Source organism: Delphinus delphis, chromosome 3, assembly GCF_949987515.2.
Source record: "Delphinus delphis chromosome 3, mDelDel1.2, whole genome shotgun sequence".
NCBI lineage: Eukaryota > Metazoa > Chordata > Mammalia > Artiodactyla > Delphinidae > Delphinus > Delphinus delphis.
In genome coordinates this window covers 106377077-106401582 of record NC_082685.1, presented here as the reverse complement: position 1 = coordinate 106401582, position 24506 = coordinate 106377077, and the positions used below count along the sequence as shown (strand labels likewise).

Below are 24506 nucleotides of genomic sequence, written 5' to 3'. Positions count from 1 at the left end.
GAAATAAAAACAAAAATAAACAAATGGGACCTAATGAAACTTCAAAGCTTTTGCACAGCAAAGGAAACCATAAACAAGACCAAAAGACAACCCTCAGAATGGGAGAAAATATTTGCAAATGAAGCAACTGACAAAGGATTAATCTCCAAAATTTACAAGCAGCTCATGCAGCTCAACAACAAAAAAACAAACAACCCAATCCAAAAATGGGCAGAAGACCTAAATAGACATTTCTCCAAAGAAGATATACAGACTGCCAACAAACACATGAAAGAATGCTCAACATCATTAATCATTAGAGAAATGCAAATCAAAACTACAATGAGATATCATCTCACACCAGTCAGAATGGCCATCATCAATAAATCTAGAAACAATAAATGCTGGAGAGGGTGTGGAGAAAAGGGAACCCTCTTGCACTGCTGGTGGGAATGTGAATTGGTTCAGCCACTATGGAGAACAGTATGGAGGTTCCTTAAAAAACTACAAATAGAACTACCATATGACCCAGCAATCCCACTACTGGGCATATACCCTGAGAAAACCGAAATTCAAAAAGAGTCATGTACCAAAATGTTCATCGCAGCTCTATTTACAATAGCCCGGAGATGGAAACAACCTAAGTGCCCATCATCGGATGAATGGATAAAGAAGATGTGGCACATATATACAATGGAATATTACTCAGCCATAAAAAGAAACGAAATTGAGCTATTTGTAATGAGGTGGATAGACCTAGAGTCTGTCATACACAGTGAAGTAAGTCAGAACGAAAAAGACAAATACAGTATGCTAACACATATATATGGAATTTAAGAAAAAAAAAAAAATGTCATGAAGAACCTAGGGGTAAGGCAGGAATAAAGACGCAGACCTCCTAGAGAACGGACTTGAGGTTATGGGGAGGGGGAAGGGTGAGCTGTGACGGGGCGAGAGAGAGTCATGGACATATACACACTAACAAACATAGTAAGGTAGATAGCTAGAGGGAAGCAGCCGCATGGCACGGGGATATTGGCTCGGTGCTCTGTGACAGCCTGGAGGGGTGGGATAGGGAGGGTGGGAGGGAGGGAGACGCAAGAGGGAAGAGATATGGGAACATATGTATATGTATAACTGATTCACTTTGTTATAAAGCAGAAACTAACACACCATTGTAAAGTAATTATACCCCAATAAAGATGTTAATTAAAAAAAAAAAAAAATTTTTGAAGAACACTTTCTTTCCTTTAAAAAAATAAAACATTTCTCATTTGTGTTTGAAAAAAAAAAAAAAAAAAAAAAAAAACTTAACTGGAACTTCATTAGTCTATGATCAAAACTGTAAAAAGGTGCCATTTCCACTCTCTGGAATTTTCTTTGTGCATGTGGCTGTAGATTAGAAAAATCACGTGCAACTTAAGAAGGAACTTCTGCAAATGCATGCAAATTAAATTCATAAAACAAAACAAGAATATCAGGCAACCACATGGAGCCATATAGATAAAAGAAATGTATATAGGATATGTAAAACTTCATAAGAAATCTGAGCAAAGATATATCTGAAGGAGGTTTTGGCCCTGTTTTGAAAGTACTACAGAAATCATACTACTTGGCTGTAAATCAATTTCCCTTTCTATTAACTGCCTATAAAGCAGTCTCTATCTTCTGCTATAACATCACATCATGGATTCCTATCTTAAAAATTACCTCAGACTCAAACTATGTAGTCAACAGATAAAACAGATCAGCTACCTAAACAAATCAAAATTCTCTAATAACTCCCTATTCCAATGAATAAAGCCAAAACCTTTTGGTATTCATAAATCCTACAGTGTGCTGAACTCGCAAACTAAATTTGAATGCATTCCTCTAGCAACCTAAACACAGGTCATGATTTTCTACATGGCGTTGCCCAGGTTCTCACCTAGCATCTTGGATCATGCTGTTCCCTTGATATCTGGTCTCTACTGAAAGCCATCTTCCAAGCCCTATCTTAAAAGCTATCTTCCAGTGAGGCTTTCTCATGATAATTAATTACTTCCTCCTCTGACCCCAGTGTATACTGGATTTTCCCTCTCTTCAGCACACATCAATGACTTGTTAGATGTTGTTAACATGCTCCCCACCAACAGAGGTATAATCTTTCACAGAAATCATAGTTTGATTACTTTTTCTGTCTCCAAATAGGTAGTTTCCTGTCTCACTTCAGCTAAGGGCTCGAAAAGTATTTAAGTAGATAAAATATAAGATGCAGGCATTACTACCCTCCATCACATCTTTGGGAAATCACTTAGTCTCTTGGTATGGCATTGTTTTCTCATGTTTAAAAAAAAAATAGCTGACTGATGCTAATAAATAATAGAGTATGAATTGAAACACACTCAGCTATTGAAAGAGGGTTCTAAAGACATTTGAGGTATTATCATAATCCATTGCATATTCTATATTTGCACATATGGAACTACTTAAGACAGAGAAGGAAAAGACACAATTTTTATACTCTTGAAGTATCCAAAGTTGCTACTAAATGTTAACACAGTACTAAGGAACACATGGCATATGTAAAAACCTCCCTCTTTGATATGTACCTTAAGATTGTGATATTTATAACCCAAGAATTTTAACATTTTTAACCCTCTTAATGCACTTTCCAATGGAATGTGCATGTTTCCCACAGTTTCAGAGTTTATAGTCCATTTGGACTCTAGCTAAATCATCCTTTCCTCTGTGACCATGCAGAAAAGTCACACTTTGGACCCTCACTATCTTCTTTGTGAAATGACTCTGGTCATTCCTTGCCAGTAACCTTGTTCCATCCCATCTGTTACCTGAATCCATGGCCATCTGTCATTTTCTGCAGCTGTCCAGGCATTTATAAGCCCCTTCTTATTAAGACGTGCATAGTAGGGATACCATTTCTGGAGTCCAAAAAGAGCTCGGTGGGTAGATGAAGCTGTGATTTGCTGATTTGAAATGATTCCACCTTCAATTCCCAATGGGCCCGAGCATTCTGGGAACAAATGAGGAAAAAAGTTTGAATGTATTAGAAATAATCCATATCAAAATATGGCTATTAGATTTGATGGGAGATATTTTTAAAGTGATTTCAACGTGGACCATCATGCCATTCAAGCCCCTCGGAATTTACAGATTTGTTACTGATCACTACATGAAGGAAATAATTCTTTTTTTTTTTTTTTTTTTCTTTTTGCGGTATGCGGGCCTCTCACTGTTGTGGCCTCTCCCGTTGCGGAGCACAGGCTCCAGGATGCGCAGGCTCAGCAACCATGGCTCACAGGCCCAGCCGCTCCGCGGCATGTGGGATCCTCCCGGACCGGGGCACAAACTCGTGCCCCCTGCATCGGCAGGCGGACTCTCAACCACTGCGCCACCAGGGAAGCCCAGGAAATAATTCTTGCTCTCATGCCACTCTCTTCTTCCTTTGCTTTGAATGTGGCACCTGAACAGACATGTCCTTTCTACACTGTGATTCTGCGTTATGTACTGTTATCCTTTGCTGATCACGTTAACAAAAGTGTAATGTCCTTAAAAGGTCTCTCATATTTTATATTCCCATTAGCATGCCCCACAAATCATAATTCCTCAATAAATATCTGTTGATCCATTATTTCTTGACTAGCCTACATCTGAGGTTTGTATCAAAATCATTTTCATACTGACTTAGCATTTCCCACTTCTATAAATTTTTTAAGTTAAATTTTTATAACCACTGTCAGTTATGCTTCCACAAAAAGGGCAATGTGTAAATCTGTCAACATTTAAAATTATTATAATAATAACTTGTGATATGTTATAAGTAACAGGAAATATGTAGACAAATTATTTTTATAGAGTAAGCAAGTAAGCACTCAGACATTACATAGAGCAGTATAAATACCACTCAGTAAATCAAGATATTAAAATATTTACATTTCAAAATCCACAACTCTACCAATTGGGATTTTACACAGACATTTTAGCTTTTTTCTTTTATTGTTCTTTAAATATGCAACTTGGAAATTCAAGGTAAATTTCCTAATAAAAATTTTAAATACTAAGAGTAAAGCATAATATACTCAAATAATATGTTCTCAGATACCAAAAGTGTTTAGATTTTAAGATTAGAAATGAAGGTAAATCAATCTAAAAATTATATATGTACTATATATCATATGCATTCGAATTTCTTAATTATCTCCTAAAATTTCACCAGAAAGTACATTTATTGTGAATTCAGTTTTGAAAATTCAGAACAAGTAATATGATATAATAAAAAGTAATACCTAGTTTTCTTAATTTCATTAACATTTCATATACTACATTCAACTTATTGCAAAATTAGATTTGTAAAATACATATGATAATTCTATTATAAAATACACTATAACATACTAGAATTCCTGAAAATATGAAAGGAGCATACTGCTGTTATTAAATGTTAGTGTATGTAAGTCAACTTGATCAGTGATTGCTACCAAGCATATTTTAGATTTTAATTACTATTGAAGTCTAATGATTGTCAGTAATTAAATGTTTACACTCAGATTGAGACTGAAAATATGAAACGAAGAACTTTGCCACTGGAGTATAATATTTTAAAAAGTTACAAAGATGTTTCTCACTGGTAACCATTTTTTCACTAAGTGTAAACATGTTTCTTTTTTCTATTCCAAACTCAGATAATAAGTAGTTCTAAGCACATTACTTACTAACATTTCCCCAATGAATTTAAAACCTTTAAACACTTTTTATAAAAACAAAAATGTGTGGATAAGTAATCATCTTAATCAGTTGTTATTAGTAAAGATGACATTAATACAGCAAAAATTGCATCTCTGTGATTGACAGCTGATAAATCATTCACTTGATGTTAAATTTAAGTAGTAAGATCTTTTCTAAAGAATTGTATTTAGAACTCTTTAGCACTTTATAAAGGTGCGCTATATCATTTTGAAGTCATTAAATTAAGAGGCCATTTGTTTTTAGAGTAGCAGTATTAGAAGCCAACGATAATAATCTGATTTCCACATTCCTAAAAAATTAACGTTGAAAACTCAAATGTTGAGTCTTTGGCCTCTTGCTTTGCTTTGCATTTCAAACTTCAAGATCTTTACAGATTTCATAAAATCACTAAGAAACTTTCATGATGCTCTTTGATTTTAAGCAACTGCAGGAGCCTGGCTTTTTAAGAAAATTGCCATTAAAAAGAGTTTCAAGGATGCTTGTCCTTGATTTGTACAATGTTTGGATGGAAAAATGCAGCAGGCAGGGAGGCCATTTATTGTAGGCCCGTCAGTGGCATGGCAGAGTTAGAGAGCCAGCTTTGATTAATTAAACTGCTTAGCCTTAGAAAGAACTGTGTACCATTTAGTTGTTTACTTCTAAAGACCTTATGCTGAATTGGATATCTTCACTGAATTTTTAACCATTTTAAAAAAAATCAGACCTCAAACTACACTATTCAGTATGTCTACTTTGTCAGCACTCTTAACCTACCAACCTCCCCTTATTAGCTACTATATCAACAAACACAGTGGCTGTGAACTGTTGCATTATCATATAGGCCAAACACCAATGAGCAATTTAAAAAATATATTTGCAATTTTTTACTCAGCCATAAGGCTCCCAATCTTTGTCATGCCCTCAACAGTCATTCATTCAGATAAAATATAATTTAAAAAAATATATTGACATGTTATACTTATATAGGGCTTCACAGCTTACAAAATATTTTCACATGAGCTATCTCATTGTTATGATGTCAAACTGATGAACACTTCTTTTCTCAGTCCTCAATTCCACAATTTTTTTTTTTTTAAATAAAGTTTTGTAACACTCACTTACATACTATACTTTATGTTGCTGATCACTAAAGCCCAGAAGAGGGAACATGACTCTGGGGGGTTCTTGACCAAAGCATGAGTCTGTGAGGTATCAGTTTAATTCCTTAAAAATTGAGTGGTCCTCAATTTTTCTCATTTTAAAAATTGTGGTTATGGTGACCCCTAATTCACCAGCTGTGAGGTAAGGAAAGGTAAACAGTGCTTTGCCTTTATGTGACTATAAATTGTGAATAATGAGCTTGGTTCTACAAGGCCACTTGCATTTCTCTCTTTAGAGATGAGGTGATCCTAGCCTTTTAGCTCCTGTGGAGCAGGCACCAGATCTTACACTGTTGCATCCTTAGATGCTCACAGTTGCTTGGCTTGTACACAAGAAGAGCTCAATAAATATGTGCTGAATATTGGTGGCTTTCCCCCCCCCCCAAACAGCAAACTAATAAGCAAATCCAACTCTTACACTTTATTTCACACTGGAAAGTTGTCACACACTAGCTTTCCTTCACTCATCATTTGGACCACAATCAAATGGATGTCATCATAATAAAAGGTTCAAAATCCAATTTCCTTTTGCCTGTGCCATCCACTTCCCCAATGTCCTATTAAATGCAACAATTATAAAAACTAATGAAGGAGTTGCAATTCAGAATGCAAATGATTATACACTTAAGACTAAGTGACCTTAAGCAGCAAACAATAAGATGCTTAAAAGAAAGATAATATGGAGATAGACACTGCTATCACTATCCATAAGTGAGGGAAGGATATGAAATAATACTTGAAAAACAATATTAGACAAGCATTCTGAAGTTTGAAAAATGCATCCATATATGTTTCCTCACATAATCAAAATAATATTTCAAGGAAAAATGATTATCACACCTATTTCATAAATGAGGAAACCTTTGAGGAGGGAAGTTAAACTCATAAAAGATGAGTCTAGAATTTAAGCCAAATGCTCTGTGCACAAACAGAAAATAATGTCAACTGATAGAGTGAAGAGTTCAGTAATTCTTTAAAAGTTGATTCTGAATTTCTTTTTCTTCTGCGTTTTTATATGGGGATGTGTGCATAAACATACTAGGATAGAAGATAGGAAAATTAACATGAAGGAAATGTGTAGAATATTACTAGTGGTACTCAGGATACGACAGAGCTTTCACAAATTGGGATACCTTAAAATAGTAGACAACAGTCTGTGGCAGTGAGTCACAGAAGTAAATATTGAGGTATTATGGTGGTCTGTGTCCCTTTACAGGTGTTAAAAAATTGACCTACTACCATTATTGGCCTATATACTGCTTATCTAATATGGATAGGTTTATTCAGTCTTGACGAATTTATTGACCTCTTACTACATGCCCATCTATTCATCAATCCATCCATCCACTCTCCATTCATTAAATTCAGTTTTGAAAAATGCATATTCATTAAAGGCCTACTATATACCAAGCACTTTTCCAGGCAGTGGAGATACAGGGATGAACAAGGCAGAAAAAGTCTCAGCTCTCAGAGTTCATATTCTAGTGGAGAGACAAACTATACACAAACACTTAAATAAACAAGGAAATACCATGAAGTGATAAGTGAAAGAAAAAAAAGGGTAAACCAGGTGGGAGTATGAGATGATCAGAGATGGCCTTTCTGAGAGGTGACATAAATCTGATCTCTGAGTGAGAAGCAGAAGTCAGCTACTGCACTAGATTTACTGTACTGGTTTTCTGAAGGAAACATTTTAATATAATAGAGCAGAGGCTGTGAGGTTGGATGCACAGGATTCCCTGGGAGAATGGGAGAGGGAATTATAAGCCAGTTTGGGCTTCAGGGAAAGACTTCCTGGAATAGAGTAGGGATTAACATAGTGAAGAAGAAAGGAAGGGCAGACAGAGAGATAGGAAACAGCCTGGCATGATTAGGGAAGTAGAGGCAGATCAGTATTACTAGACCAAGATGGGCTGGTCAGAGGATAGTCAATGATGGGATGAAGAAGCAGAGATAGCCTAGATTATTTTGCTGAGAAAAATTGATTCTATTAGTGATGGGGAGCCTTTGAAGGATTCTAACTATGGTGATATTGTCATTTAATATAAATGACTGAAGAGGGGACAAAACTATGGCCAAATAGCAAGCTACTACCATGGTCCAGGTGAAAAATGATGCAGGTCTGAAAGGGAAATGGAAAGAAGAGTTCAAAGCATACTTAGAAGTTAAAATTGAGCAGAGCTAGTGTTAATTAGATGTAGAATGGAAGAGAGAAATGGAGTATCTTCGAGGGTGACAGATAGTAAATAGCAGATAGCAGCTCCCAGTTAAGGGATTGGCCACGTCTCACAAATAACACCTTTGAATCTAATTCCTTCCTTAAAATTTTATCAAAAATTATTCTTCCTGGTGGATTGCATTTGAGGGGACCTGTTTTAGTCCCACCTGCTATTACCATGCAGAACCCTATGGGCTACATTCACATCAACCAGGCTGCAGGGACAGGATTGAAAATTGAAAACCTGCCTCTAAGCTGAGGCCACACCCAGAACTTCCTTGCCCCATGGCTTACCCATGTGTGTACATCTGCTGTCCCACAAAATGGGGAGCCCCTTTGTAGACAGGGATTATATCCCACATAGTATCCAGCAGCAAGCCTCATTCTTAGCAGAAAATTAATCTTCAAATAAATATAAAAGGTAAATAAACAGTAAAAATTACAGCTAACATTGTAACATTTTGTGTAATTTATTTTTAAATTAAAAAATTATTTCACTTAGTCTCTCAAGAGTACACAGATACTGAAGCCTTTAGAAGTTGTTTACATGCTAAGTGAAGAGGGAACGCATTTCTTCCATAAGGAAAAAAAAAACAAACACAGACTGGCAGTCAAATGGGTTACTTCTCTTTCAACTAGTTGCCACAAAGTAACCAGGTATTTCTGAAATTGTCCACCATTACCCCTAGAGTGGGACCAGCGGCAATTCGATCACTGTCAAATATGGCAGTAGGACATGGTGGTCTACATTTCCTGACCATAAGAGCTGTGTTTATGTATCTCTGGTATTGTGCTTGCTTTTGTCAGATTCAACAATAATCCTAAATTAATGAGTCCAATCAACAACGATTACCAAAGGCTTTTAGGTGTCATTTACATAATCAGTTAAATAACTGCTTTGCCTGAATTGTCTGAGTGGCCTGGAAATGCCTTTGACCGGAGGCCCTGCTGTTCAGATGAACTGAGCAAGTGAGTGATGTCACCTGGAAGGCTGAGTAAGAGCAACTGGGCCAGCTGGGGCCAAGCCTCACATGCTCTCCCCAGAGCGGCTTCTCTGCCTTTGCCAAGTTCACGCGCAAATAAAATAGCTTCAAAGTGAAGTCCTTCTCACTCTGCAAATTCATTTTCTGGAGCGTGGCAAAGAATGGAGTCTGCACTTTATTGATCTTTCAGCTGACAAGGAAGCAGTGCCTCAAGATGTCTCACATCTTGTTCCTGAGGGTGCTGATTAAGCCTTTCAAATAAGGGAGATGCTTGGCTGAATCTGTAACAGGAATGTACTGCTTTCATTCGCTCTATCTCAGTATCCAGACATCTTCAGAATGAAAGGATTTCAAATTAAAGCCATGTAAGAAACAAATCTTTAAACATCTTCAGTCTTCTCTTTCTCTGGGCATCTCATCTTACAGGAGTGAGACCTCTGCTGTGCTTAGCATAGCACGATAATTGTGCTGAACACGAGCGCTGGCGAAAGAATTACTGATGACCTCCAATACTGCAGAAGCGAATGCTGATTCAAGCAGAAACTTCCCTCTGTGCCACTTGGACCATGGCCTTTCTTTTATTCCTAGTGTTTGCTCTACTTTGGAGTTGTCTTGATACTAGGTTCTAAATTGGTGAGGGAGAGATCAAGGTCACTATTCCTCACACTGCACCTCAGAGGTTAACAGGAGCCCTGAAGATTTTTTGTTTGTGAGTCTTGTCACTTAAGCTCCCCCACTGCCCCCCCCGCCACACACACACTTGCTGATTTCTCTCAAGCTATCATTTTGCTGGTGTTGCGGACTGGTGTCAGAGGAAAGAGGACAAGGGATAGAACGACGATAGGAAGTATAAGAAAGGCTGATCTCAGGAATAGGGTTTGGATGCACTGGTTTGGTGGTAAGAGACCAGGGAGGTGGGAAGGAGCTCCCCGCACATGGTGTGAGAATGTGAAAGTGGACATGCACAGCACAGCCTTCCCTTCACTCACAAATCCCTGAAGAGCACCCTGGGGGTCAGCCAGCTGCTCCCCATTGCACTGGAAGTGATCACCTTAAAAGGACTGAGAGTGAAAATCCCATTTGGTGATGTTTGTTTCTCTCCACACTTAGAGAATGCTGCTTTGTGTCAAGACATAGTTTTCACATTTGGCCACAGTAACGTTGCTGTAGCTGAAAAATCATCAAAATGATTTCCAAAAATTAGTTAAGCGTATTTGGAATTTACATAAAAAGAAGGTGTAACTTGGAGAAAACTCTATTTCTTTGCATCAGATGGGCTGCTTACACTCGATAAATGCTAATTTTCTTCACAATCTTGAAGATTGATTCTGTGATACGTGGCCACTAAAGAATTTCCCCCATTCTATTAAGAACTGTATTATTTTCAATATCGAGACGCTCAGAGGTGCCCGAGATAAATGATGAGGAACAACTATTTGTGCACATTTTTTCTCTCAGATAATAAACTTCTTAAAGGTAGAAACCATGCCTTTTGCATTATTTATGTTTCCAAAGCACTTAGCACAGTGACTTACAATTGGCAGTTCTCAATATTGTGAGTTAACATAAATTAAAACAAATCATTGTTGTTTTGGAATTACTTCTCTTCCTTTCTTGAAACTGAATTAATCTTCTGAATGTAGATATTATCACTCTAAGGATTCTATATACTGGGTGGGTGTTAAAATCAGAAATTCTTTCTTGCTATGCTGGAACACTTGAAATACATAAGAAGTAGTGCTTGGAGGTAGGGGAAGCATCTGGAATGAAAACCAGCCTTTCTAAAGTTACAAATTCAATTCTCAGCCATCTAGCTATTTTCCTGTAAAATGTGGTTATGCTTTTCTTCACACTGTATTATCTCAAGTCAATTATGATGTACTATCAGTTTAAATTAATTGTTTTAAATTCCAGAAAAAAGTTAAACTCATGAATAAGCTAAATTTGAATAGGAAACTGTCCACTAATATTTCCCCAATCTAATTTTTGAGCATATTGATGCAGAATGATAGTGTTACTTAAATAGCAGGGCCAATGGACTCTAGTATTCAAAGGCCAAAATTTGTATTGAGATAATTCACAAAGGTCAATCAAATCTAGTATTATCATCCTGTCACAGCTAACAGCATTGCCATAGGACTATCAAAGAGCACATTTTAGTTTGTTTAAGATATATTCTTTCAAAAGAGAAAAGCATACAGGCTTTTCAAGCACTGAATGTACTTTTGCAGCCAGGCAAGATTTCAGTAACTTGTACTCAGGCTTCCACTTACACTACACAATTCATCTTCTACCAACTATGAAGATAACAACATGGTTTGATGAAACATTTGTCTGTAGAGTCAAAAGCCTGCAATTCAAAAACCTGCAGATGTATACCTATTCTTGCCTTCCGACAAAACATACATCTGTACAGGAAAGAGCTAAAAAGGGGCATAATGCCGAGGTAAATGCTAAAGGTGGGATGCAGTTGCTCCAAGAAACATGAGTCGAATAACCAAATGTAAATATCCAAACACTGCTATGCAGAAGACACTTTTCCACACTTATAAGCTATTTACATCTTTTAAGTGTCTTTGGTAAATGCATATAAGTACTGCAAGGTGTTGCCTCTGATGTTTTATTATAGCAATATGATTGGCATGTCAAACAGACTTTTATTTGAGAGATGAATCACTGTCCCATATCCAGTTATCAGCTATCTGGTCCTTTTTTTCCTGTACAATGCAGCTTTGCTTTTCTTCATGCTGGATGTTATCTCAGGTCAAGTATGAAGTCTCAGTGTTCCAGAGGTCAAAAGAAACTAAGCAAGAAGAGGATAAACAGGAAGCCATTGCAGATGGCAGGTACAGCATAATGAGCCCTCTCTAATGCTAGCATACTTTGGAAAGTTGGTGGAACAAAGGATGGAGGGCAAAATGGAGCCTGGAAGTACACAGTAGATGATTTGATTATTTGAATTCTAGAGATGTCTACATGTATATTCACTTTTAAAAATATAAAGAAGCGTTTGTCATAGAGAAAATAAATACACAATAATCATAGAGTCAGAGAACTGTTAGTGTTGGAAAAGGGAACTAAAAGTCCTCGCAAGTAATTTTTTTAAGTCTGCTCTCAACGTCACAACCTCAGCTCCATTATTTTTCCTCCTTCCAAACTAAATAAAAAAATAAATCATTTGTCAGCATTTCCAGTAGAGAACTGAGACAGAAGATGAATTCTTGATGATAATGCATTTACTAATCGAACATTCCTAGAGAAGAAAGTATCACAAATGCTTTGCATATAGTATTTGCAATGATTTTGGTAGTTCTGAAAGGGAAAACCCAATGTAGAATTTTAAACAAAACAAATGTAAAGCTACAAAAACAAAGGATGCTTTATGAATTTTATAGAAACAGCATTCTAGGAGAATTTAATAGAGTAACAATTCTATTACAAATCTGTAGAAGCTAAGCCAGCTTTTCATATATTAACTCTTATCTGAGATTCATATGAGATCTATTTTATAATGTAATGAATATAGGTAAGCCTATTAAAATAAGAAATTTAACTTTTGTTTCTTTTCAAAGTAATTTTATATAATAATGGTAGACCCTGATATTTTGCTATGTTCAGGTTAAATGTTCATTTTTGTTGGACAGTATTTGTAGAAAAACAACTAAAGTGTGTATCAGAGCTACCTAATAATGCACACATATATTTCAGAGAAGTAAGGTATTAAAAACCTTAAATCTGGATTTAAATCTTCAACTGCTGAAAAGAAGATAGAATATTAGCTATGTTCAACAAAATATTCATAATGAGATACATTGCTACTTTCTGGTATGTTCAAACAGAATATATTATTATTATGTAGTCTGACCTAATGATTAAATAAATAGGTATGCTTCTTATAAACTTATGTTAAGAATAGATGACAAGGAGGGACCTTCAAGATGGTGGAGGAGTAAGATGTGGAGATCACCTTCTTCCCCACAAATACAACAAAAATATATCTTCATGTGGAACAACTCCTACAGAACACCTACTGAATGCTGGCCTCAGACTTCCCAAAAGGCAAGAAACCCCCCACGTAGCTGGGTAGGGCAAAAGAAAAAAGGAAAAACAGAGACAAAAGAATAGGGATGGGACCTGCACCTCTGGGAGGGAACTGTGAAGGAGGAAAAGTTTCCACACACTAGGAATCCCCTTCACCGGGCGGGGGCGGGGGGGGAACAGGGGACAGGTGGCGGTGGGGGAGGAAGCTTCAGAGCCATGGAGGAGAGCGCAGCAATAGGGATGCAGAGGGCAAAGTAGAGAGATTCCTACACAGAGGATGGGTACCAACCAGCACTGACCAGCCTGAGAAGCTTGTCTGCAGGCTCGGTCTTCGGAGGTCAGATACCAGGGAGAGGACTGGGGTTGGCTGCGTGAACACAGCCTGAAGGGGGCTAGTGTGCCACAGATAGCCAGGAGGGAGTCTGGGAGAAAGTCTGGAACTGCCTAAGAGGCAAGAGACTGTTGTTTTGGGGTACGCGAGGAGAGGAGATGCAGAGCACTGCCTAAACAAGCTCCAGAGACGGGTGCGAGCCACGACTATCAGTGCAGACACCAGAGACAGGCATGAGATGCTAAGGCTGCTGCTGCCACCACCAAGAAGCCTGTGTGCGAGCACAGGTCACTATCCACACCTCCCCTCCCAGAAGCCTGTGCAGCCCAGGGACAACTTCCCCAGGAGAACACATGGTGCCCAGGCTGTTGCAACACCATGCTGACCTCTGCCGCTGCAGTCTCGCCTGGCATTCCGTACTCCACCCTCCCTCCGGCCTGAGTGAGCCAGAGCCCCCTAATCACCTGCTACTTGAATCCTGTCCTGTCTGAGTGAAGAACAGACGCCATCAGGCAACCTACATGATGAGGCAGGGCCAAATCCAAAACTGAACCCCAGGAAATGTGCGAACAAAGAAGAGAAAGGGAAATTTCTACCAGAAGCCTCAGGAGCAGCAGATTAAATCTCCACAATCAACTTGATGTACCTGCATCTGTGGCATAACTGAACAGACAACGAATCATCCCAAAACTGAGGTGGTGGACTTTGGGAGCAACTGGAGACTTGGGGTTTGCTTTCTGCATCTAATTTGTTTCTGGTTTTATGTTTATTTTAGCTTAGTATTTAGAGATTATTATCATTGGTAGATTTGTTTATTGATTTGGTTGCTCTCTTCCTTTTTTTTTTTAATATATATATTTTTTTCCTTCTCCTTTTGTGAGTGTGTATGGGTATGCTTCTTTGTGTGATTTTGTCTGTACAGCTTTGCTTTTACCATTTGTCCTAGAGTTCTGTCTGCCCGTTTTTTTGTTGCTTTTTTTTTTTTTAGTTGTTATCATTGGTGGATTTGTTCCTTGGTTTGGTTGCTTTCTTCTTTCTTTCTTTCCTTTTTTATTATGTTTTTATATTTTTAATTTTAATAATATTTTTTCTTTCCCTTCCTGCCTTTCTTCCTTCCTTCCTTTCTTTTTTCCTTCTGAGCCAAGTGGCTGACAGGGTCTTGTTGCTCCAGCTGGGTGTCAGGCTTGAGCCTCTGAGATGTGAGAGCCGAGTTCAGGACACTCGTTCACCAGAGACCTCCCAGCCCAATGTAATATCAAAAGGCAAAAACTCTCCCAGAGATGTCCTTCTCAAAACTAAGACCCAGCTCCACTCAACAACCAGCAAGCTACAGTGCTGGACACCCACGGCAAACAACTAGCAAGGCAGGAACACAACACCACCCATTAGCAGACAGGCTGCCTAAAATCATAATAAGTTCACAGACACCCCAAAACAAACCACCAGAGGCGGTCCTGTCCACCAGAAGGACAAGATCCAGCTTCATCCACCAGAATACAGACACCAATCCCCTCCACCAGAAAGCCTACACAACCCATTGAACCAACCCTACCCACTGGGGGAGACACCAAAAACAACAGGAACTACAAACATGCAGCCTGTGAAAAGGAGTCCCCAAACACAGTAAGTTAAGCAAAATGAGAAGACAGAGAAATACAAGCAGATGAAGGACCAAGGTAAAAACCCACCAGACCAAACAAATGAAGAGGAAATAGGCTGTCTACCTGAAAAAGAATCCAGAGTAATGATAGTAAAGATGATCCAAAATCTTGGAACTAGAATGGAGAAAATACAAGAAGCGTTTAACAAGGACCCAGAAGAACTAAAGTGCTAAAGAACTAAACAATGATGAACAACAAAATAAATGAAACTAAAATTTTTCTACAAGGAATCAATAGCAGAATAACTGAGGCAGAAGAACGGATAAGTGACCTGGAAGATAAAATAGTGGAAATAACTGCTGCAGAGCAGAATAAACAAAAAAGAATGAAAAGAATTGAGGACAGTCTCAGAGACTTCTGGGACACCATTAAACACACCAACATTTGAATTATAGGGGTCCCAGAAGAAGAACAGAAAAAAAGGGGCTGAGAAAATATTTGAGAAGATTAGAGTTGAAAACTTCCCTAATATGGGAAAGGAAATAGTCAATCAAGTCCAGGAAGCACAGAGAGTCCCACACAGGATAAACCCAAGGAGAAACAAGTCAAGACATATTAATCAAATTATCAAAAATTAAATACAAAGAAAAAACATTAAAAGCAGCAAGGGAAAAGAAATAACATTCAAGGGAATTCCCATAAGGTTAACAGTTGATCTTTCAGCAGAAACTCTGCAAGCCAGAAGGAAATGGCAAGACATATTTCAAGGGATGAAAGGGAAAAAGCTACAACCAAGATTACTCTACCCAGCAAGGATCTCATTCAGATTTGACAGAAATTAAAACCTTTACAGACAAGCAAAAGTTAAGACAATTCAGCACCCCCAAACCAGCTTTACAACAAATGCTAAAGGAACTTCTCTAGGCAGGAAACACAAGGGAAGGAAAAGACCTACAATAACAAACCCAAGACAATTAAGAAATTGGTGATAGGAACATACATATCTATAACTAACTTAAATGTAAAAGGATTAAATGCTCCAGACAAAACACATAGACTGGCTGAATGGATACAAAAACAAGACCCATATATATGCTGTCTACAAGAGAGCCACTTCAGACCTAGGGACACATACAGATTGAAAGTGAGGGGACAGAAAAAGATATTCTACGCAAATGGAAATCAAAAGAAAGCTGGAGTAACAACTCTCATATCAGACAAAATAGACTTTAAAACAAAGACTATTACAAGAGACAAAGAAGGGCACTACATAATGATCAAGGGATCAATCCAAGAAGAAGATATAACAATTGTAAATATTTATGCACCCAACACAGGAGCACCTCAATACATAAGGCAAATGCTAACAGCCATAAAAGGGGAAATTGACAGTAAGACAATCAGAGTCGGGGACTTGAACACCCCACTTTCATCAATGGACAGATCATCCAAAATGAAAATTAATAAGGAAACACAAGCTTTAAATGACACATTAAACAAGATGGACTTACTTGATATTTATAGGACATTCCATCCAAAAACAACAGAATACACTTTATTCTCAAGTGCTCATGGAACATTCTCCAGGATAGACCATATCTTGGGCCACAAATCAAGCACTGATAAATTTAAGAAAACTGAAATCATATCAAGTATCTTTCTGACCAGAATGCTATGAGACTAGATATCAATTACAGGAAAAAAATCTGTAAAAAATACAAACACATGGAGGCTAAACAATACACTACTACATAACCAAGAGATCACTGAGAAATCAAAGAGGAAATAAAAAAATACCTAGAAACAAATGACAATGAAAACACGATGACCCAGAACCTGTGGGATGCAGCAAAAGCAGTTCTAAGAGGGAAGTTTATAGCAATACAATCCTACCTCAAGAAACATCTCAAATAAACAACCTAACCTTATACCTAAAGCAATTAGAGAAAGAAGAACAAGAAAACCCAAAGTTAGCAGAAGGAAATAAATCATAAAGATCAGATCAGAAATAAATGAAAAAGAAATGCAGGAAACAATAGCAAAGATCAATAAAACTAAAAGCTGGTTATTTGACAAGATAAAGAGAATTCATACACCACTAGCCAGACTCATCAAGGAAAAAAGGGAGAAGACTCAAATCAATACAATCAGAAATGAAAAAGGAGAAGTAACAACTGACAGTGCAGAAATACAAAGGATCATGAGAGACTACTACAAGCTGCTATATGCCAATAAAATGGACAACCTGGAAGAAATGGATAAATTCTAAGCAAATCACAACCTTCTGAGACTGAACCAGGAAGAAATAGAAAATATAAACAAACAGATCACAAGCACTGAAATTGAAACTGTGATTAAAAATATTCCAACAAACAAAAGCCCAGGACCAGATGAATTCACAGGCGAATTCTATCAAACATTTCGAGAAGAGTTAACACTATCCTTCTCAAACTCTTCCAAAATATAGCACAGGGAGGAACACTTCCAAACTCATTCTAAGGGGCCACTATCACGCTGATAGCAATACCAGACAGAGATGTCATATAAAAAGAAAACTATAGGCCAATAACACTGATGAGCATAGATGCAAAAATCCTCAAAAAAATACTAGCAAACAGAATCCAGCAGCACATTAAAAGGATCATACACCATGATCAAGTGGGGCTTATCCGAGGAATGCAAGGATTCTTCAGTATACCCAAATCAATCAGTGTGATACACCATATTAACAAATTGAAGGATAAAAACCATATGATCATCTCAATAGATGCAGAAAAAGTTTTAGACAAAATTCAACACCCATTTATGATAAAAACCCTGCAGAAAGTAGGCATAGAGGGAACTTACCTCGACATAATAAAGGCCATATATGACAATCCAATAGCCAACATCATTCTCAATGGTGAAAAACTGAAACCATTGCCACTAAGATCAGGAAAAATACAAAGTTGCCCACTCTCACCACTATTATTCAACATAGTTGTGGAAGTTTTAGTCATAGCGATTAAGAGTAGAAAAAGAAATAAATGTAATCCAAATTGAGAAAGAATAAATAAAACTGTCACTGTTTGCACATGATATGATAGTATACACAGAGAACCTAAAGATGCTACCAGAAAACTACTAGAGCTAATCAATGAATTTGGTAAAGTAGCAGGATACAAAATTAATGCACAGAAATCTCTTGCATTCCTATACACTAATGATTAAAAATCTGAAAGAAAAATTAAGGAAACACTCCCATTTATCATTGCAACAAAAAGAATAAAATACCTAGGAATAAACCTACCTAAGGAGACAAAAGACATGTAAGCAGAAAACTATAAGACACTCATGAAAGAAATTAAAAATGATTCAAACAGATGGAGAGATATACCATGTTCTTGGATTGGAAGAATCAGCATTGTGAAAATGACAATACTACCCAAAACAATCTACAGATTCAATGCAATCCCTATCAAACTACCACTGGCATTTTTCACAGAACTAGAACAAAAATTTTCATAATTTGTATGGAAACACAAAAGACCCCATATAGCCAAAGCAATCTGGAGAATGAAAAATGGAGCTGGAGGAAACAGGCTCCCTGACTTCAGACCATACTACAAAGCTACAGTAATCAAGACAGTATGGTACTGGCACAAAAACAGAAGTATAGATCAATGGAACAGGATAGAAAGCCCAGAGATAAACCCATTCACATATGGTCACCTTATCTTTGATAAAGGGGACAAAAGTATACAATGGAGAAAAGACAGCCTCTTCAATAAGTGGTGCTGGGAAACCTGACAGCTACATGTAAAAGAATGAAATTAGAACACTCCCTAACACCATACACAAAAATAAACTCAAAATGGATTAAAGACCTAAATGTAAGGCCAGACACTATAAAAATCTTAGAGGAAAACATAAGAACACCCTTTGACATAAATCACAGCAAGATCCTTTTTGACCCACCTCTTAAAGTAATGGAAATAAAAACAGAAATAAACAAATGGGACATAATGAAACTTAAAACCTTTTGCACAGCAAAGGAAACCATAAACAAGATGAAAAGACTACCCTTAGAATGGGAGAAAATATTTGCAAACAAAGCAACTGACAAAGGATTAATCTCCAAAATATACAAGCAGCTCATGCAGCTCAATATCTAAAAAATAAAGAACCCAATCCAAAATGGGCAGATCTAAATAGACATTTCTCCAAAGAAGATATACAGATTGCCAACAAACACATGAAAGGATGCTCAACATCACTAACCATTAGAGAAATGCAAATCAAAACTACAATGAGATATCACCTCACAGCGGTCAGAATGGCTATGATAAAAAAATCTAGAAACAATAAATGCTGGAGAGGGTGTGGAGAAAAGGGAACCCTCTTGCACTGTTGGTGGGAATGTAAATGGATACAGCCACTATGGAGAACTGTACAGAGTTTTCTTAAAAAACTAAAAGCAGAATTACCATATGACCCAGCAATCCCACTACTGGGCATATACCCTGAGAAAACCATAATTCAAGAAGAGTCATGTACCACAATGTTCATTGCAGCTCTATTTACAATACCCAGGATATGGAAGCAACCTAAGTGTCCATCAACAGATGAATGGATAAAGAAGATGTGGCACATATATACAATGGAATATCACTCAGCCATAAAAAGAAACGAAATTGAGTTATTTGTAGTGAGGTGGATGGACCTAGAGACCGTCATACACAGTGAAGCTAAGTCAGAAAGAGAAAAAGAAATACTGTATGCTAACACATATATATGGAATCTAAAAAAAAAAAAAAAAAATGGTTGTGAAGAATCTAGGGGCAGGACAGGAATAAAAATACAGATGTAGAGAATGGAGTGAGGACACGGGGATGGGGAAGGATAAGCTGGGACAAAGTGACACAGTGGTATGGACATATATACACCACCAAATATAAAATGGATAGCTAGTGGGAAGCAGCCACATGGCACAGGGAGATCAGCTCGCTGCTTTTTGCCCACCTTGTAGTGGTAGGATAGGGAGGGTGGGAGGGAGACGCAAGAGGGAGGAGATATGGGGATATATGTATATGTATAGCTGATTCACTTTGTTATACAGCAGAAACTAACACACTGTTGTAAAGCAATTATACTCCAATAAAGATGTTAAAAAAATTAGATGACAAATATAAAGTTTTAAACTACAAATAATCCTATGACTGCCCATTAGGAAGTTTTACATTTTGAAAAAAATAGTCAAAACTAGAATTTCATGCTTTTTCTTAAGCTTTTAATTAAAAGAGAACTTCATGTGTCTCATACTTTGGAGTTATGTAAAATACTAGTTTCTCCAGAAGCTTTCATCTAATTCATGTTGGACAGCTCACCAGAAATCTGATAAAGGCCAATAAATCACAAACATAAAATAAAGCCCAGTCATTAACCCAAAATGGAGATGGAAGAATTATCATGATTTCTAAAAATTCCTGTGCAAATGAGGAAAATAGTGATTTACTTTTCTTAGGAATCCTTCACTTTAGTCTCATGCTTCAAAAAATTACTAAAGCAGTTATTTTGTACCTTAATGTCATTAGGATACAGCAAGATATGAATACTATTATTAATATACAAGAATGATAAATTACACAAAAATAAATAGAACCAGGGATATAAATTTTACCTACATTACTAATACATTTGTTGAACATTTTTTTCAATTACCCAAAACCTCTTTAGCTATAGAAAAAAGAAATGACTGTGTGAACTATAAATTGCTCAGGTTGGGGTTTACGATAATATGTTCTTGGCACCTCAGTACTTTCAAAAGTTATCTGCTCAGCTAAACCAAAACTGCAAAGATAAAAAGACAACAGAAACACTCATTTTATATTAATAGAATTAAAGGTCCACAATTTCATAGGATCATACAGTTTACAAATGTGAGTAATTTATCTGGGAAATAAGGTAACAACTAAGTGTAATATACTGGTGACTTGTGATGTATGTAAAGTGACTTATCAAGTCTTAGAGAATTTTCTGTTATATCAGTTCATCAAGACTGTTTTCATTGCCATTTTGGTTAAGGGCATGAACAAAAATGCAGTTCCAGGTACCTGTATTTTTAAAAACCTGGGTGATACCAATATATAGCAAAGTATGGAAACTGTGAGTTAATCATCTTTATTACCAGGAAAATAACACCCACCTTAGGTTTGTGTCATAGGTTAGAAACAATATATGGTAAGCACATAGTAAACCATATGGCAATCAATATGCCCTTAGTGAATGGTAGCTCTTCCACGGTAATTGTTATGGTTGTTATTTTATTGTTATAAAGCAAAAGTTAGAGTTAAAAGTTATGGTGGGAGAGATTGACTTCCACTGTGACTACCTGAAGAATCCAAGATTGAAAAATATACTGCCAGTTCAGCCAGGTTTTACATGCATTTACTTCTTATTCAGGAAATAAAAGAAGAGCAGAACATCTGCTCCCATTTCCCATACAAAATATTCTTTAATAAAAACACATACATAAGCACAATTATTAGTCATGAACATTTACTGAAAATGATTCAAAATGTCATGTCACTTGGCGTTGCCTTAGTATTATATTCATCATCAGATAATTCTGTCCCCAAAGCATTCAAATTGTCAGATAAATCTCTGCCTGGGGGAAATATAAACGATAGCTTCTTATAATGAATGAACACGAAATGATTCCCCACAGTATAGTGCCAAATTCACTGGAAATAAAAATAACCAATTAAATAATCTCTTTTTAAAATAGGTCTGTGACTGGCAGGCACTTTTCTTCATTGTGGTAAAAAATGAGGATCTCTCCTATGGAAAAAGTCTCGTATTAACACTTTGATAAACCAGATTACAACTCTGAAAAGCGCCTTTATAATCAAGTTTTTTTTTTCCCAATTTAATATCCGAGTAATCCTATCTTTAGGTTAGATGGAGATAGTTTTAGCTGGTGGCAATTTTGTTGCAGTGATCTAAGAAATCTCATTTCCCCAAGTCCGTAACTGAGAGTAAAGTAACAAACCTTTTCTCTCCAAATTGAATAATATACCTGGTTCCCATATCTTCAGCATAACCATTTTTGCTTCATCATGACTTATTTTTCCAATCAATGTGAGAAGAATGTTAATATTCATTGCTTCAGATTTCCAAAGACATAAAGAGGATGTATTGGAAGAAAAATCATGAAATGCCCCTTAGCACCTAGCCAACTCTTTTTTGATCTGATTTTGAGGTATATGAATACTGGTTTTTTCTGCAGTGTCAAATAAACAAAGTAAAGTGAAGAGACAGTTTCAGAAGAAACTTCTTTCCTCCAAAGGTATGGATCTTTTCTCTCACTGACATTTCTGAAGAATAAAAATGAAGCCTGAACATATTTATTGCAGAGAAAAATATGTCAGGCATTTCAGCCTCAAAATAACCCCATGAATAGCAGTTTCATTCCCAATTTTAATTAAGGCAACTGAGGCTCGGAGAGGTTAAATAACCCCTAAAGTCACAGAAGGAAGATTTGACCCCAGGTGAATCTATTACCAAAGGGTCATGATAAACACTGTGATACAATCTGTTTGCTGAGGACATTATGTTTGCTGCATTATGTCTTAAGCAGTGTGGAGAAGTGATGAGAAATGACAAGCAGGGCACTTGGCTATCATGTTTATAAGGACAAAGAGTAGTAACTTAGCTCACTTTGTGTTCTTCATCATTGTTTCTGCCATGGCTTGTAGACTGAAGGGTCAACATTGATTGTTATTCATTAAACATTTAAAACATATTTGTTGAACCTCTTCTTTGAGCAAGGCAGAGGCATGACATTTCATACTCTAGTCTTTTAAGGTTCAAGTGATGCTAATTTAAATGCTAATGATGCTACAGCTAGAGATCCATGATAAAGGACTATAGTGGGGTTTCCCTGGTGGCGCAGTGGTTAGGAGTCCGCCTGCCGATGCAGGGGACACGGGTTCTTGCCCCTGTCTGGGAAGATCCCACTTGCTGCGGAGCGGCTGGGCCCGTTGAGCCATGCCGTTGAGCCATGGCCGCTGAGCCTGCGCGTCCGGAGCCTGTGCTCCGCAATGGGAGAGGCCATAACAGTGAGAGGCCAGCGCACCGGTGGGAAAAAAAAAAAGGACTATAGTGAACTGCCTACCTCAAGGTTTTCTACATCTTTATTTTTCTTCTCTCTCTTGCTCTCTATTTTCTCCCTACAATATACGAACTGCTTTCAATGTTCACTTATAAGAAAGCCAATTATGATATAAGGCTTTATTCTCTGGTTAATGAAATGCCTCTGGCTAAATTTTGAAGGCAATTGTTTTCAATGTTAATATTTTCAAACAAGAAATTAGCGTCTGGGTAAGTATCACATTAGTCTAATTTAGGATACAAAGGTTTGCGTATAATTTCCAAAACCTGTATCATTACTTTATCAAGAACTTTGTGTTCTAACCCAGAACTGCTTTTGTAGTAGCTGTTAATTTTTGTTTTTCATAGCTTTATGTATTAGGTGCACAATAATCATTAGAAAAATAAACAGACACCAATTAAACATTCATGTGCACATAAACTTGGATTTCCCCAGTATATTTCTCTTTTCTCCCATATTCACTTTATTGTAAATCCAAATTTCATTACCTGTGCCAACAGATTAAAAAGTAAACATGAAGAAAATAAATCTATTGATTATGTTTACTCCACATACCTTACAATCATTTTATAATTCAGTTTTAACTCCCATTTCTCATAAGCATGGCTATTTAATAACACTAATTATTAACTGAAACATGATTTCTACAGTATTTAATTGCTATCAATACTCTCTGGTTAAAGTAGAATACTAAAAAAAAAATTCATTTCAATCAGTAATAAAAACAGCCTGTAGACCATTTACTTGGCTAGCCAGCTCCTGGAACTTCAAAAACTGTATGTACTATTATATTCTTGGGAGTAGAGAGGCTGCTACTAGAATATAAAACAGTCATTCCTTTTTACTTATATACTGTTAAAAAGTGTAAGACCAAGCCCATAAAATTTTCCAATATTTTTCTTTTTTAAAATTCAGATTATATGTATCTAGTGGTCTGTTCATTGTTTAAATAAGTGATAACCTGCTTCCCATTTTTATGTTAATATAGATGAAGGCATCTCTCCTTTCTCTCTCTCTAACATTTTTCTTTCTCTCTCTCAAGAAATCTTAGTTACTCAGCTGCCTGGGTTTGTCAAATGTCTAATCTAACCATGCAGGGAATTGAGGTGTTACAGAGACTAGGAAAGGAAGTACATTGAAGAAACAATGTCTCCTCTTGAAAAACTTTAGATCTGAAATGGGATGTGACCAACTAGACATATGTTAGACACACTCTAGAAAGAATAAAGTAACAATAAATAAATGTTATAAGGGCAGTCTTTGGTAGTGTACTCTGGTGGATTTAAATGGACTCTATTTCAGAACGAAAAGAAATT

At 36.9% G+C, this 24506-nt stretch overlaps 1 protein-coding gene across 2 annotated transcripts in view; it reads right to left on the bottom strand.

Moving 5' to 3' along the window:
* The window catches only part of EDIL3 (EGF like repeats and discoidin domains 3), a 433712-nt gene that overhangs the window by 153752 nt on the left and 255454 nt on the right, over positions 1-24506 (bottom strand). For both annotated transcript variants that reach the window (XM_060009191.1, XM_060009192.1), the window contains one exon: positions 2811-2992. In XM_060009191.1, the coding sequence (XP_059865174.1) occupies positions 2811-2992 (182 nt within the window). The remainder of the gene's footprint in view (positions 1-2810; positions 2993-24506) is intronic.